This window comes from Musa acuminata, chromosome BXJ1-9, assembly GCF_036884655.1.
Source record: "Musa acuminata AAA Group cultivar baxijiao chromosome BXJ1-9, Cavendish_Baxijiao_AAA, whole genome shotgun sequence".
Lineage (NCBI taxonomy): Eukaryota > Viridiplantae > Streptophyta > Magnoliopsida > Zingiberales > Musaceae > Musa > Musa acuminata.
The window spans coordinates 4,446,594-4,463,394 of record NC_088335.1 but is presented as its reverse complement, the minus strand read 5'-3'; the positions used below and the strand labels follow the sequence as shown (position 1 = coordinate 4,463,394).

Here is a 16,801-nt window from a genome sequence, read left to right as displayed (position 1 = left end):
TTAAAGGCCTAATAACGACAAAACTGCATCGCCGTCCATTTTATCTTGGACGTCCATGATTGCGGGAGGCGTTCACCGTGTGCTCCTCAATCCCTTACCTATTTGGCGTTAAAACGAAATAGGAGCGACGTCATCGAGCAAAGTTAATTCTCCAAATCTCGAATCGCATTCTCCGAGCGACGAGCAGAGGCGCTCTTAGGGTTTCGGGAGGGACGAGCTCTTAAGGCGGTCGACGATGGCGATGGCGGCTCTCAGAAGGGAGGGGAGGCGGCTTCTCCTCTCCCCCGTCTCCTACAACTCCTCCGTCGCTGCCCGATCCGCGATTCTCTCTGAGTAAGCACATCGATCGGTTCTCGGTGACTTCCAGTTGGTTTGCCTGGATTTGTTGGCGATCGCTGGTTTCTGTTGCATGGATGTAGTAGAACTTCCTTCTTTTGGCTTTGTTTTACCGGATCGATCGTAGAAATGGATGCTTAGGCCGACTCAATCTTCATTTTGGAGGGAAACATAACGCGGATAGATTTTCCTATAGACTAAGATAAATGGGGAATTGTAAAATTACCTTGTCTATTTTGCTTGAATCATTCGTATTTAGGGACCAGCCGGTGCGCTGATCTTTTGTTATGTTCCAGCCAAATGAACTCTATGCAAGTCGTCATCGTACTGTGATTACGTTTTGAGCCATCTTCCTTATGATTGTTGTACATTTGATACACAGAAGCGATGGAAATTTTCACTGAAAGGTAACATCACACTGCCTTAGTGTAAAACATAGGAAACTGTGAAAGAAGAATTGTTCTGTGTTAAAGCCGTTCACATTGTTCAACACCACATTGATAGATGAACTATCCTTGTTTAATAATAATCTTTTTTTCTCGGGAAGATTATCTAGGACTTATATTAACAGTTAAATTCTCAGAGATATAATTAAATCAATGGCCCAAAGCCTTCTATGAAGAGTTTTATTTGGTCAATGCCAAACAGTTTTACCATAAGAACCTGATACTTACCAACTCTCTCTGTGTTTTCTGAATGAAAGATACTTACAAACAACAATATGAAAGCAAAGCTGTCAAACCTTGTTTTTGTGCTTGGCTTGTTTTCTTTGTTTTTAGGTTATAATTTTTTCGGACATGGCAGCCCAATTTTTTACATTGATTCATCTAATAAATGGTATAGAACATGAGTGACCTTCTTTTAAATATGTCAAGAAACATGAAATCATCAGCTTCTTGTGAGTTAGAAAGTATCAGAAAAGGCTTTGATGAAGCCAAGAAGCAATTGTACTATGTTTACACAAAAAACATCGTTATCAATTGGCTATTATGCATCCACAAAGTGAAGCTTGGCAAAATGAACTACCTTATTCATTTAAGAAAATATGATGACAACAATGTATAAGCAAATTGATAACATCAATTTTCAACAAACTTTATCATCATAATGTTAAGTAGCTTATATGTGGAGAGACCAACTGAAACATCAAAGAAAGTACATTGACAGAAGCTTTTATACTTGGCAGAATTTTTTCTTACATATTATTGCATCATCGAAAGTTTTATTTTCTAGACTCTTTTCAGAAAATTCTTCTCATTCATGTTTTAATCCTTGAGTTGCTAGACCTCTAGCTACCTTTTCATTCATCCTTTTGCAATGGATCATATCGCAAACTTCTTTCCCTACTCATCCAGATGCACTGCAATCTTCCTGAAATTTTGGAGTCTTTTTTAATCAAATTTGTAATGCACATGTGCAGTTTGATTCGGGTTCAATGCATGGACTGTTACTTTTATTGCCTGCCTATATCATTACATTTCTAACTCGGTTGTCAATTAGCAGTGAGTTGGGGCCAATGGGGGCACGCTCAGTTTCTACTCAAGCAGGTACAAGGCTCTATCAATCCACTTTCTTTTCCTTTTTGCAAACAGAAATAGGTGAATGCATTTGGAAGGTGATTTTGCTTTGTTCATCTCTCTGCAGTCAGAAATCGGATGAAGAGTGTTAAGAACATTCAAAAGATTACCAAGGCAATGAAAATGGTGGCAGCATCAAAGCTTCGAGCTGTTCAAGTCAGAACTGAGAACTCCCGTGGGATTTGGCAGCCATTTACTGCACTTCTTGGAGATAACCCAAGTATGATTTCAGATTCCATTCTTTTAGTGCATAGATGCCTGTAGAATGATTAACTATGAGAAATATCTCTTACTATAGCCCTTCCGATTTCTCATTAGAAGGTTTTTATACATGCACATTTTTTAACCTTTTGATTGTTGTTTCATTTGTTGGCTGTATCTTTAAGCCTACTAATGATTACGCGAAACACTGAGGCAAACATAATAATTGAAGGCTGTGCATTTTTATCCTAGAGTCTTGTCAGATTTTTTTTGTATTTTTACAAATTTAGAGGTTTTAAGTTCTACTTTGGGCACCAGGATATGATTGGAGGATTAATATCAGGCTAGCAATTTTGTGCAGTCAAAAGATTGGGCTATCTAGATATATTTGTATAAATTTGTCAGAGAAACTAAGTAGTAAAGAGGGAAAAAAAACAAGTGCATTAGGTAAACTTTTGGAATATGCCAAAGATTCAAATTTCCTTCTGATATCAGTTTCATGTAATTTACTGGACCAATATAACATCAGTTTATAGAGCCATATACTGATCCGACCATCTGGTGTCACCAAAAAATAAAATAAAAAATAATACCGACTGGTCAGTGGTCGGATGGGTAATGCATACCAACAGATAATTGAATCTACGGAATATGCTTTGCCTGACCGATGTTTGAATCAATGGAATATGCCATGCCTGGTCAGCTTATTGATATCAGTGCTTGATTAATCTGTTGAGTTTTAGTATCAGGGTTTACAGAATAATGGATTTTGTGGAGCTAGCGTGTTAGTCTTCCATCCAGGTAGGAGGTAATCCTCAACCAAACAAAAGTCAAGCAACAAAGGATGAATAATGCTTGGTGTTTGTGGTTTGTTAGATGCTTATATTGACTTCTTGAGACATGGTTTTAGAGTTAAGGAGTGATTAACTGTAATCCTATAATTTTTAAAATTGTTAGAGATTTAATATGCATTACAACTTCTCTATAGAGATTATCTAGCGAATTATTTTGTTCATTGTGTACAATTACCTACTCTTAAGTAGTGAATATGCAAGCTGCTATAAGGCTACAGCTTGTTAGGAAAGTTTTTTGTTTGTGAGATTTGCATATACTGTGATGAAGTATTTCTTGTTCACATGTTTTTAGTTACCTCGTTATTCTACTATTCACTTTGTTCTATTGTTTTCAAAGCATTATATTTTATCTTTTTAATGCTTGACTTTTACCTCTTTGTTTCTTGTCTAGGTCAGCTTGTCTTTTGTTTCCACTCAGCTTGTTTTATGTAGATATTTTCCATTGTTTTCATTTTTTTTTAATGATCCATTGATCCTATTATGCATTTTGCTATTAGGCCAACCTTCAAAGCATTGTATTCTATCCTTCTGAATTTTTACCTGTTTGTTCCTTTTTGTCTAGGTCAGCTTGTCTTCCGCCTTCACTCAGCTTGCTATATGTATATATCTCCATTGTTCTTAGTTTGACAATATGCCTTGTTGCATTTCAGGTGTGAATGTGAAGAAGAATGTTATTGTGGCTATTACATCTGACAAGGGGCTCTGCGGAGGCATCAACTCCACATCAGTCAAAGTCAGCAAGGCTCTCTATAAGTTGACTTCTGGTACCGTTCATATATGATCCACAACAGAGTAGCTAGAAATTGTTGAAATTCTAATTTCAGCAGTTGTTGCCCTCAGGTCCAGAAAAGGAAACTAAATATGTCGTATTGGGAGAGAAAGGGAAGGTTCAATTGGTGCGTGACTCAAAAAATAGCATTGAGATGAACATCACTGAGTTGCAAAAGAATCCTCTCAATTACACTCAGGTCAGCTCTATGTATGGTTCTGATTTCTTTAGCGACAAAATTGAACTTCTTATTAAAAAAAAGAGTTATGAGAGTGATGTTAATGAAAAAGATTCATGGATAAACTGCTGAAAAGAGATTAAACATGTGCAAGGGATGAGGGGTAATGAATTTTACATTTGTTTCCCTCATCCTAAGAAAGCAAAGTAACATGTAGCCAGACTTACTGCTTCATCTCTTCTCTTGATCACGGTGCCCAAGAACAAAGTTATTCTTAATGCTTGCTTACAGCCACTATGAAAGATTGATGTCTAGAAAACCACATGCTGGTTCATGCAAGATATGGTTACTCATTGAAACTTCTGGGGTCCCTTTTAGATAGCTATTGTGAATATTCTATTTTTGGATGGTTACAAAAGAATTGTATACTTCTTCCGACAGCAATTACTACAGTTCTTTATGTTTCAACAGCTACCTAAGAGCTCAAGTACAAACATAATTGTTACTGTTATACAGGTGATTGTCCAATAAGCAACCGCAACAATTTGCTCTGGAAGCATCATTTTACTGACTCTTGATATCGCTAAAGAATTACCCTGAAAAGAATAGGATCTACTGTATACATAAGCATGCACCATGATCATAAAACACTAGGATGTGTGAATTAAAAGGTGTAGAACTTAAATAAGAGACTGAGACAGAGAAGTCAATACATAAGTTATTTTAGCAAATAAGTTACTTCATTAAATAAGTGATGTAGTTAAGATCATAGATACCATCGCTGTTCATACACAACTAGACAAATTTTATTTTTTTTCTAGTGAATTCCTAACTTAAAATACAACTAGGACAAACTTTTGAGAGACATCACTAGTACTTAGAAGTTGGTGAAGGTGCCTGAGTTGACATGATTTAGAATTTTCCAAACTCAGTAATCATATCACTTGGAACTATCTTTAATAAACTCTGAGGTCTAGATGACCAGAAAAACAAAGTCAAATGGCAAGCAAAAAAGTCAATCAAAACAAATCCTACTTAGTACCCAAGTCTTCCTTGGAAAGGCACAGTAGGAGTCTATGACTGTAAGGGATTACAGACCCTTTTAGTAGTGAGCATATGCCTATAAAATACTTTTAAATTGAAAGCATGTGGCTGAGGAAGTTTTTCACCGGCCTTCGAAAGACTAAAATAATTTTTTTATTTGTTAAAATTGACATGTATGTCCTTTGTAATTTGCATCATTTCACTTTTGGACTTCTGTTAATATTTCAGGTTTCTGTTCTTGCTGATGATATCTTGAAGAACATGGAGTTTGATGCTCTGAGGATTATTTATAACAAGTTCCAGTCTGTTGTGTCATTTCTGCCAACTGTTTCAACAATACTTTCCCCTGAGGTGATTTCAATTATTTGACTGTGTAGTTGTCACTTCTCCTAGGGATATTTCAGAACTGCAAGTGGTTTAACACTCATTGTATTCAGACTGTGGAGAAAGAGTCGGAAGCGGGAGGGAAGCTTGGGAGTTTGGACTTCTATGAAATTGAAGGGGGTGACACCAAAGCTGAAGTGCTGCAGAATCTTGCAGAATTCCAATTTTCTTGTGTAAGACTTCTCAGTAGTTTTTAAGTTCTCCCTTCTGTTTATAGTTTATGGAGAATTTGTAACTATTTTGTATGCAGATACTGCAATTCTAACTTGTCTATAATGAGCTCCTTATAGTCCACTCATAAACATGACCATGTTAAGTGCACGTCTTGTAATAGTGAAATATTAATATTTCATATTTATGTATGTGAAGTTAATTTGCTTTATTGCGTCCAGGTTCTATTTAATGCAGTCCTGGAAAATGCTTGTAGTGAGCTGGGAGCACGTATGTCAGCCATGGACAGCTCCAGTAGGAATGCTGGTGAAATGCTTGACCGTCTTACACTGACATACAACAGGTCTCTCTCTCTCTCTCTCTCTCTCTATCTCTATTACGCGCGCACACACGTTCACACAGATACAACCATAATAATGACAAGTGATTTAACTAACTTCTATTTTGCTTGTTTCTTCTCCAAAGGACTCGGCAAGCTTCAATTACTACAGAGCTGATAGAGATCATCTCAGGAGCTTCAGCTCTTACGGGTTAAGATTGAAGGTTGAGAAATTTGCTTTTATGCCGTGCATCTTTTTTTTCAGACAGCCTTCTATGTCGTCTGTAATAAATGATTGACGAATTTGGATTGCCTGGAAATGGGCACCATTCTCTTGTTTTTTATGATTGACCTTCCTGTTCTGAAACAACGTTGGATATAACAGATTTTCTTTAATACTGCCTTTGGTGTGCCTCAGGCCTTTTTTTCCGATTATGTTCGACAATAAAGATTGGAATTGCTCTATTGTATTGAATTGCTAACATTTATTCTCTCTTTTTTTTTTTTCGAATCTAGGTTTTTCTCAGTCAGCAAGAGCTATTGATAATATTCAATACAGGAGATACGCTTGCATGCTCAAACTGCAAAGGTATCTGAATGTTGACTAACAAGCAATTCTAATTAAGATTAAAAAAAAGCAAAATTGAGAGCCACGGACAAACAATACAAAATTGGCATGCTTACGTTATTTGAATCCATTGATGTATTCCCAAGTTGACATTATTGCTGCTCTTAACTTGACAAATCTGTTCTCAGGTAGGTACCATTTTTTTGGCTTTAATCACCTGTTACGCTCTATTATTGCCAACTAAACCAAGTTGGGGTGTATAAAGCACGCACTAGCAGAAACCAATGGATGGCAGCTCAACAAGATTGCATTATACCGGCAAAAGATGGGGTCAAGCGATGCACTTGTTCCTGACGCCAGATCAACTCTGGTCCGACTACATCCATAGAAGGAATAGTTTTCCCACCTATCCAATCAACCAAACCAATCTCAATTCAACCAGGTCGACCAACTCGATCTTCTCAGGTCAACCCCTAACCCTTTCTTTTATTACTTCATGAAAAAATGCAGCAAGCTACCTAATCAATCCCATCCCTTCAACAACTTCCCATTAGAATGACAACCACCGCAAGTCCCATTCACAATATTATCACACGATCCTTTCACACACACAGCATGCACTCCAATGCTAGCATATGCTCTAATCTGCTTCTCTGCTGTTTGTGATCTCTCATTCACAGGACCTTCGGAGACAACATGGTAGCACTCCAAGAGTCTCATTCGATCTTCGTGAAAGAAGACGGTGGTTCTTTGTTCTGGAATGCTGATACTGCTCCTACCACACCCTTGAGTCCTGTGAATTCTGAAAGGATGGAGATACTGGTTCACTCCAACAGCACTCCGCTGCATCTCCAAACCAGAGTTAACACCTGGTCTTCTCCAATCTCTCACTCCTCGGAGGCTGATGAGGAACTTTCTCCCACTCTTCAAGTGCATGTCAATTGCCAGAATGAGCCACATTGCGCTCGCTTCTCTTCTCCTTACAGCCTGCTCTCTCCAGTCCAAAGTCCGCCCGTGGATATCAAGCTCAACTTCAAAGCTAGTCCTTCCTGTCCTCGGAGCAACCTCGACATCCAACGCTCTTGCTTCTCTCCATTTCTCTTTGTCGGTGCCAGCCCCTCTGCTCCAATTGAGCCACAGGAGAATGGGCAGACGAGGCTGCTACCGGTCCATGCAAACGAGACAGAGTTCGTCGAACAGGACGAGAACGGAAGGTTGTGGTGGACGGAAGTGGACGAGCTGCATGATGAACGCAGTATGTTTTCTGGGATCTGTGGTGATCTTGAAACTTCATCGTTCCTTGTTCTTCCATCTCTTCTCTTTGCAGATAGTATGGGAAGTCATGGAGCTGCAAGCGATCTCACGCAACCAATGGGCGGGAGAAGTCCCAGGCTCCACCTTTCCACCGAACCCTGTCTCCTTCCTCAGATTAGATTCGCCCTCGAAACGTAATCTCTTCACAGCACCTCGTTGAGCATCTCCGGTGATATGATCTCTGAGTTGTTCTTCACTTCTTCTCAGGAACGGGAGCAACCTGCAAGGGGAGATCACAGTAGAGGAGATCGAGAAGGTCTTTGGAGCCTGCATGATCTCCGGTTATCTCGCATGCGTATCCATGCTGAAGCTTGCCGTGTTGTTATCGTAGGCAATCATGTCGAGCGCACTGATGAACAAGATCTCCTTGTCCCACGAAGAGGCGGAAGAGTGTGCGCAGCTGATCGTCGAAGAGCTTGACGCCGGCCATGGAGCTTTCGAGGTGCGTATCTGCTGTCACTACGTGAATACCAGTAGAAGTCTGCAATCTTTAGTTTTGGCGTCTTGCGTGCAGTCGCTTAAACAAGAAGACAACTTGGCCAAGACTTCCGCGCACACAGGCTGGTCGCCATCGAGGCCGACGAGCTCTTCCGGCGGCCTGACCATGTCGCGGATCGACCTCTTCCTCCGAACGCACTGGAGAAGAGCTTGGGTGGTTCTGCTCTGGCTCGCCGCCTGCATGGCGCTGTTCGCTTGGAAATTCGTGCAGTACCGCCACCGGCTGGCCTTTGACGTCATGGGGTACTGCTTGTGCACCGCCAAGGGCGCTGCCGAGACGCTCAAGCTCAACATGGCCCTCGTTCTCCTCCCCGTGTGCCGTAACACCATGACGTGGCTTCGCAGAAGTCGTCGGATCAACTCGGTCGTACCTTTCAATGACACCATCAATTTCCACAAGGTATCTCAGTGGTGCCCTTTACATGTTTGTAGTAATTACTATCAACAGAACACGTCTTTTTGTCATATACTTCATAAACTGATATGTAGCATCTCTTCTTCGATCTAATTCCTAAGCAATGAAACAAGTCTTCATCAAGATAAGGAATTAGTGCTGAGATTTCTGACTGCAGTCTCCTCCTTCTAGTATAGCTGGTTGCAGGTGGGATAGTGATCGGCATCATCCTCCATGGCGGCACACACCTCACCTGTGACTTCCCTAGGATTGCCAACGCCGACAGATTGGTCTTCCGGCAAACCATCGCCTACTGCTTCCAGTATCGCCAGCCATCCTACGTGCAGATCGTGCTCACGACCGAGGGCGCCACCGGGATCGCCATGGTGGTCCTCATGATCGTTGCGTTCTTGCTCGCGACACGGCCATCGAGAAGGAGCCCGGCGTCGTTGCCGAGGCCGATCGGCCGGTGGGCGGGCTTCAATGCCTTCTGGTACTCGCACCACCTGTTGATCCTGGTCTACGTGCTGCTCGTAATACACTCCATGTTCCTGTTTCTGACACACGATGTGACCGAGAAGACGGTACCTCATCTCTTGCTCTACCCATTGTTGATCTACAGGGCATTCATTCACTTTGATCTCTTGAACATGATAGACATGGATGTATATTGCGATCCCGGTCCTAATCTACGCCGGGGAGCGAATGTTTCGGACGATAAGATCAGAGATCTACAATGTCGAAGTCGTAAAAGTACGCATGTTAGCTGATCTTTCACCCTCTCTCAGGACTTCTCTAAGCTCCGATTGTTCTTCACAGGCAACAATCTACCCCGGCAAGGTGTTGTCTTTGAAGCTGATGAAGCCTGCAGGATTCACATTTCGCAGTGGCATGCACATATATGTTCAGTGCCCTGAGATTTCCAGATTTGAATGGTATGTAGTTCATTCTCTCTGGATCTAAAAGAATACTCCATGTTAATCTTCTGAAATCATGATTGCAGGCATCCATTTTCTCTTACCTCTGCACCAGGAGATGATCATTTGGGCTTGCACATAAGATCGCTTGGAGACTGGAGCTGCCAAATCTACAGCCTTTTCCAAGAGGTACGCAAACCTGACGATGGAATTGTTCGTGCAGGAACGGCAGCAGCAGGAGTTCCAAATCATGACATCCGATCTCTTTGTTGGATATGTAGGCATTGCTCTCCGGTAAGCCGGATCTGCCACACGTATCCATTGATGGCCCCTACGGCGCAGCTTCTCAGGACCACGCAAAGTACAAGATCATCTTGCTCGTCGGGCTCGGCATCGGCGCGACGCCATTCATCAGCATCCTCAAAGACATCGCCAATGGTCTGCGCAGGCCGCCGCCGCCAGAAGACAATGTATGTAAAGGCTGTCATTTCCACTTCCGTCTCTTGTTTCGATATTGAGTGATGTCTTCGGAGAGTCTTCTCAGGTGGGAGATGCCAATGGTCGAAGGACCGGGAGCGGCCCCGAGAAAGCTTACTTCTACTGGGTCACGAGAGAGCAGGGCTCCTTCGAGTGGTTCAGGGACATCATGAAGGAGGTCTCAGTGTTGAACAAGAAGCAGGTGAAGTGGCAAACCTCCATTTTCAGCTCTGGTTGATTCGACGAGCAAAAGGAGGATTCACTCGGGTCGTGCATCGATCTGTGATCATTTGCAGGGGCTGATAGAAATGCACAACTACCTGACGAGTGTGTTCGAGGAAGGGGATAAGAGATCGGCGCTGGTGAGAGCAGTACAAGCCCTCCATTTCATGAAGAGTGGCGTAGACATCATCTCCAAGACGCCGGTGAGTTCCAGTGCTCACTTCCTGGTTTGCTCCTGTCTCACACAGCTAATAGCAAGAGGCCATTGAGCCCAAAGTTTCTTAGCAGAAGGAAACCACACGATCATCACTTGATGAAGATATGCATCCACCTAAACCATAAGTAAAAGGAAATTTTACCTGAGTTTTTGAAGCTATATTATCATCTGAGTAAATGGCTTGATTGCTGTTTTAGGTGAGGACGAAGTTTGCCAGGCCAAATTGGTCCAGGGTCCTCTCTAGATTGGCTGGTAGACATGGAGGAAAGAGGATAGGTAAGGTTCCAGCAGTTCATGCTGTGTCTTGTAATCACCGGTCTAAGCAGGCTCACAAAGTGAGAACCACTTGATGATCCAACAGCAATCCAAAACCAAGAACATCAGTAATAGTTTACACTGCAAAAGGCAAAATAAAGCTTTGTATTGTGATGCTGGATTTGAAGCTTGCTTATAGTTTTGGTGTAATCGGGTGCAGGGGTTTTCTACTGTGGACCAGCAGCTCTGGGAAGAGACTTGGAAAGATTGTGTCATGAGATGAGCATCAAGACCTCCACCAGATTTGTGTTCCACAAGGAACATTATTAGTTCTACAAGTTGCACACCAGAGATAAAAGGATGTCATTCTTTTTATTACCTTTTTTTTTTTTTCTTTTTTTGTTGAGGCACTTAACCTGAATGAATGAATGTTTCAGGTTGAGGATAATAGTCTTCAAGAAAATGAATGATGAATAAACTCTTTTCTAACCCCCATGTAAAGGAATAGCATTTATGAAAAAATGTGGTAAAAGTGAACATAAAATTAGCCATCATCCTATAATAGTATTAAAATATTAACAGATTCAACTAGGTTTCGATTTGCCCCTATAAGTTTGTTGATATTTGTTTACAAAAGGTTAATCGCCCCTTAACCTCGTATAGTTTGTTAAGGGCTATATAAAAAAAATTAGTGCATATTTAATAGATTAGTTTGTTTCTTTTTTCTACATATGTTGTTATAAGGGGTTAATTATAAATTACTCATATAGTTAGCTACATTTAGTATATATTGGTTTACACCTCTTATTGGTTACGAAAGTAAAAATTTTAGATCTATTTATTCTAACTATGTTAATTTTACTAACGAAAATATAAAAACAAATTGTAAAAAGATAATTTTAACTTTTCAGTTAGTGGTGGTAGGCGACAACGACACCGTTGGTGTTGACATCGACGTAATTATTGAGCGGCTCTTTCGTCACTCTATAATTGTGTTGGCGCTCCGTCGTTGTGGAATTGAAATTTGTTGCCTGTCGAAGCAGGACCTGGAGATGTGCACCCCCCCCCCCCACTGACGTTGGCGTCATGCCCCTCTTTGTTGCCCACCTACTCAACCACTACCACTTGCTCGCGGCCGAGGCCAGGGAGAATGTCGCCACTGCCCCCCTCAACCTCTCCATCTTCGCCCATGAGATGCTCATGTGCCCCCTGAGCATCCTCGACGCCCTCATCATCACTCTTCGTCGTCGCAATAACCCTTTATAACCTCCCCTACGCCCATCCTTCACCACCTGTGCAAAAAGGAGTGGCACGACGCCCAGCTCAACGAGAGCGGTGAAATTGAGCGAGTAGAGGGCCAGGTGAAAGAGGACCTTAAGCGCCTCCTTGATGGACCTAGTCAACACACCAACGGTGCCGAAAAGGTCCACGAGGGCGATGATGAGAGGCTTTTTTGACCCAATGATGGAGCGGTATACTTCGACAAAGAGGAGACCGTAAAGAGTTGCGATGACGTGATGGGCGAGGGAGCGGAAGCGAAGGACAGCGACGAGGGCATCAAGGATGCTCAGGGTGCACATGAGTGTCTCGTGGGTGGAGATGGAGAGGTTGCAAAGGGCAACTACAACGTTCTCCTAGGCCTCGACCATATACGAGTGGTGGTGGTTGAGGAGACGACGAAGGGGAGTGTGCATCTTCGAGTCCTGCTTCGACAGGCACCGGATCTCAACGATGGCTTCGGTAATGGACTTCAATTTCGTAACAATGGAACGCCAACATAGATACATAGTGTTGAAAGGACTGTTCAACAACTGCATTGACGTTGATGCCACCACCGACGCCATGCATCACTACCAACATCGTTAAGGTAAATAGACCTAAATATTTTACTTTCGTAACTATAAGAATATCGATGATATCGATATAATTTTTTAAAATATAAAAATCAAGATACTAAATATAACTAATTATCGAAGGTAATCTATAATTAGACCCCTTATGAGACTACACATTGCTACGTGATAACACAACTAAGGACGAAAACCTCATCCAACCCTATATCACTTGTTTGAAGGGTGGTACTATCCTGAAACCTCAACTAACCCTAGTTCGACGGTGCCAAGCAGTTAGTATATCGAGTCACATCTTCACCATCAGTTGTGAGCTGAAGCCTCCATTTTTTAATGGTTTTGCTTAGATATGAACAATCCGAACAGCATGAACATTATCAGCATTTCAAGAGGGAAATCAGAAATGCTACATCTAAACGATAGATGGATTATTGTCAACGTAATCTTTGCAAGTTGAGGTATACTCAAACATTCAAATTACTAACCATCAAAATTGAAAGTGGAACATGAATAAACATTGTCCAACACAAAAGCAAGCATCTGATCAAGAACAAACAGTCCTGAACTCATACAACGAGTGGTTCACAGCACAAATTATAAATGGCAAAAAAAAAAAAAGCAATGGCAAATGTCTAAATCAGTCTGCAGATTGATGCAATCTTGTTACCACAATTGCGTGATGCAATGCCACACAAGATGTGCAACTGAATATCTCGACAGGCAGATGCACCAACTTGATGGCTGATCACCCTCGCTTGGCATAGTCCTCAGGTTCATCGTCGGCATCCTTAAAATTGTCTTCCAAGAGATCATCCTGATTGTTGTTACCATAGGAGCCATCTCTGCCACTGAAATTGCTGTTGGATTGGGTGGTGGCATTATCGCTGTAGAAGCCACCACTGCTGCCAAAGTTATTACCTGAGGCACCACTGACATAGCTGCTGCTGCTGCCGCCAGTGCCCCCAGCAGTAGGGTAATTCTCACCACCACTGCCGCCACCATAACCTCCAAAGCTTCCTCCGACACTTCCATAGCCTCCGGTATTACCTCCATAACCCCCTCCACCACTATAGCCACCACCGCTGCCACCATAGCCACTGCCACCGCCACCATAGCCACCACCACCACGAAAACCACCAGTCCTATCAGTAGCATAGTTAACTCTTACTATCCTGCCATGAAGATCCTGATGAAGAAAGAATAATTATAGCAACCACATTAAAAAATGGACCACAGCAGTTTGGACTAAGAATGCAATCATAAAGACACCAGACTAGTTTTATGTACAGCAGTTTCTGCATGCAGTAGATGCAGGCATCCACAGCATTTTCTGCATTAATCTTTTCCAATGTGCTTTTAGCATAATCCAAATACACATCTTTGTCTCCACTAGATTTTCAATAAAATCATTTGTTTTCATCAAATCAAAATATTATTCCATTTAAATTTAAACCTGGATGATTGTGTACCATATCATTTGATATACCTTGCCCAAGAAACTTTTGATTTTTTTGAAGTAATATTACAAAGAATAACATCATCATCTATAGCGTTTTGTATATCATATTGCCACTTGAATGTTTTGGATCCACCAAAAATAAATTTGTTTCATTCCTATACAGTATATAGACACTAAACTTAGTACCAAAGGATGTTATAAGTTCTTGTATACATCAATGTGTCAAACATTAAATGTTGTTTTGAGTATGTGATCATCCACATGCATGGGCAGCCCAATATAAAAGGTTCCTGTCAATACAGGTCTACCGAAGGTTAGCTCTGCAAGCAGAGAATTTGTTTCCGTATGCATGGTATCCAACCTATATAGTAATGAGGTCTCCAAGTGGACATCAACCAGACAAATGGATGACATATATATTTGTTAAACTACAAATGCTTCCTTGTGTGTTTACAAGCAAACTAGTTTCATGTCGTGCACTCATGTTTCATCTTACTAATATCATACATATGCAATTAAAATCGATAATTCAACTTGTAAAGAAATTAAACAGTCTGAGAGTTTTTGGCACTCTTGATCCTTGAGAAGTTATTGTTTCTTCATGCTCAAACTGATTTTTCAGAAATGAGGAACCATTAGTACCTTCCCATCCATGCCACTAATGGCAGCAGATGCCTCTTCGCCTGAAGTGAAAGTCACGAAGCCAAAACCTCTAGACCTACCAGTATCACGATCCACGATAACTCTAGCTGCAACGAGATGACCATGTCAGCTCATAACACCAGAAAATTATTGGATCAATATACAAATGAAAAGAACACATACCTTCAACAACTTCACCAAAACCAGTGAATGATTCTCTCAAACTCTGATCATCAGTGCCATAAGATAGCCCTAAAAAAAATGTATCACAAAGTGGAAAAACCTGAGGAAAGCTAGACATTGAAAAGTAGTCAACCAATGATCCATACCTCCCACAAAGACTTTTGAGGATGACATGCATCTTATTGCTTGATACAGAGATGGATTGGAAGTTACAGCTTGCTTTAGAAGATTTCCAAGTTTACTGGCAAGAGCCATAGCTAAGATCTAAAACGAAGAAAAAAATAAGTAACAATGTTGAACAAGCTCTAATAAAAATTGAAGGAACTGGAAAAAAATGAAGGCATATTTTGTGTATGAAACAAAGACCCCTCTAAGCTACCTTCAAGCAGATTATATTGTTCTGCTTATGAGGAAGAAAAATCAAAATTGTGATGATTTTAAACCTTATTTTAAGAAAACCACCTTTTGTGACACCAAAACCTTCATGAGATAAAGAAAATCACAACTCTAAACAATAATGTATGTACTAACCAGAGAAACCACCTAAAGAGCAAAGGTCACCAATTATTAAACAATTTGTTTGCAAGTGTCTAATCATGATAATGATGCAAAAGGCAACTTTCTAAGTGGAGCAATACCACAAAGCCACCCTAATCTCGTTGTGTCATCTAAATCAAATGTTCCAAGATTCATCATCAATGATAAAACCCCTTTTCCAAACACTTAAAGAATAAAAAACAACAATTAAAAATGGTGGTCCACTCCTTAAACAAAGCAAAACATGTACACATAGTTCCACTGCCACAACAAATGCAACAAAAGCTATTAAAAATATATGTTTCACCACAGCAAGATTATTTAGCCAGCTAAAAAAATAGTACACACAACATTTCTAACTCATCAACTACAGGAAGTGACTTGGAAATCAGTAATAGCCACTCTCCCAACCTAAAATCAGATATCGAAAGGTTTATTAGAAACAAAACAAACACGTAAAAGTCAAAATTCACCAACAACGAGTAAACAAAACCTTATACATTGATACCAATACAAATACAACACCCTCTGGCTGACATAAATAGACAAAAAAAGACTACAAGTATAACAAAGGAAGACTGCCCAAAAATAACAATCACGCGCAGTGTTGAACCTCGAACTGCATCGAGATCAGAAAACAAAGAAGGTGAAGATCACCATAACAACATCAAACGAAATCCAGAAGGACCAAAGACTAATTGACGAAACAAATCGGTTGACCCATACCGCCAATCACCGAAGCAAGTTATAAACTTCAAACCGAGTACACAAAGAAATCAATCACCAGGAATCTACTCAAACAAATAATAATAATAACTTTCAGCAAGGATCGACGATTTTTTTCGAAAAATAGACGACGAAGTAGATCAAAAGGCTGCGCAAATCAAGAGAAACCATCCATAGAAACCGATCGTTCGCGTAGCGGAAGCGAAATCGGGGGTAGGGCTTACCGCTACTTTTTGGGGGCTTCGCGACCGCTCCGATTTGTGATACGGTCAAAACCCTACGAGAAAGGGGGTTTATGGAATTGTGCCGACTTATATAGGCAAATCGATAGGATCGTGTCCGTTCATTTAACTTCGTCGAATGATAGCCGTGGGATGGGTATGCAATACTGAACCCACCTTGAACTCAAATTGCATGTTTAAATTGATTTGGACGATTGAAAAAATTATATATATATATATATATATATATATATATATATATATATATATTAGCTGACCTTCAAACGCAATCGAAGAGACTTCGACGATATGAATACGATTCACGGATATAATCTGAGTTAGTACTCAAAAAATAATGCAAGATATTAGAGACTTGATATCAATAATCGTGCTTGAGATTCTTGATACGGTCCAAATTAGTACCGAGGTGAGATGTAAGAGACTGGATATTAACAATGGTTTTTCTCAGCAATATTATCTGCCAACTG

General features: G+C 40.8%; 3 protein-coding genes across 6 annotated transcripts; 2 read left to right on the top strand and 1 right to left on the bottom strand.

The window, feature by feature from the left end:
• Window positions 1–129: 129 nt before the first annotated feature.
• LOC135592622 (ATP synthase subunit gamma, mitochondrial-like) lies at window positions 130–6,262 on the top strand. Of its 2 annotated transcripts, none has more exons than XM_065082179.1 (9): window positions 130–333; window positions 1,837–1,883; window positions 1,981–2,133; window positions 3,619–3,732; window positions 3,809–3,936; window positions 5,188–5,310; window positions 5,397–5,516; window positions 5,736–5,857; window positions 5,980–6,262. In XM_065082179.1, exons 1-9 carry the CDS (start codon window positions 236–238, stop codon window positions 6,047–6,049), a joined length of 975 nt encoding a protein of 324 aa, XP_064938251.1. In that variant the 5' UTR covers window positions 130–235; the 3' UTR covers window positions 6,050–6,262. The 2 variants fall into 2 exon arrangements, with proteins under 2 accessions (XP_064938251.1, XP_064938252.1); XM_065082180.1 differs by having other exon boundaries at window positions 131–333; window positions 1,840–1,883.
• Window positions 6,263–6,347: 85 nt separating this feature from the next.
• On the top strand, window positions 6,348–11,184 carry LOC135592621 (respiratory burst oxidase homolog protein F-like). 3 transcript variants are annotated; one of them, XM_065082178.1, is made up of 16 exons: window positions 6,348–6,422; window positions 6,667–6,866; window positions 7,082–7,656; window positions 7,729–7,849; window positions 7,923–7,971; window positions 8,047–8,157; window positions 8,230–8,613; window positions 8,805–9,191; window positions 9,265–9,360; window positions 9,427–9,542; window positions 9,611–9,713; window positions 9,806–9,994; window positions 10,069–10,203; window positions 10,298–10,426; window positions 10,638–10,716; window positions 10,916–11,184. In XM_065082178.1, the coding sequence occupies exons 3-16, from the start codon at window positions 7,098–7,100 to the stop codon at window positions 11,023–11,025; spliced, it is 2,568 nt and encodes an 855-aa protein (XP_064938250.1). In that variant the 5' UTR covers window positions 6,348–6,422; window positions 6,667–6,866; window positions 7,082–7,097; the 3' UTR covers window positions 11,026–11,184. The 3 variants fall into 3 exon arrangements, with proteins under 3 accessions (XP_064938250.1, XP_064938248.1, XP_064938249.1); XM_065082176.1 differs by having other exon boundaries at window positions 7,082–7,849; XM_065082177.1 differs by lacking the exons at window positions 6,348–6,422; window positions 6,667–6,866 and having other exon boundaries at window positions 7,034–7,849.
• Window positions 11,185–13,006: 1,822 nt separating this feature from the next.
• On the bottom strand, window positions 13,007–16,451 carry LOC135592620 (glycine-rich RNA-binding protein 2, mitochondrial-like). The gene is made up of 5 exons (XM_065082175.1): window positions 16,317–16,451; window positions 14,976–15,093; window positions 14,830–14,898; window positions 14,647–14,753; window positions 13,007–13,731 (listed from the first exon to the last, which is right to left on the bottom strand). Exons 2-5 carry the CDS (start codon window positions 15,082–15,084, stop codon window positions 13,291–13,293), a joined length of 726 nt encoding a protein of 241 aa, XP_064938247.1. The 5' UTR covers window positions 15,085–15,093; window positions 16,317–16,451; the 3' UTR covers window positions 13,007–13,290.
• Between the last annotated feature and the right edge of the window lie 350 nt (window positions 16,452–16,801).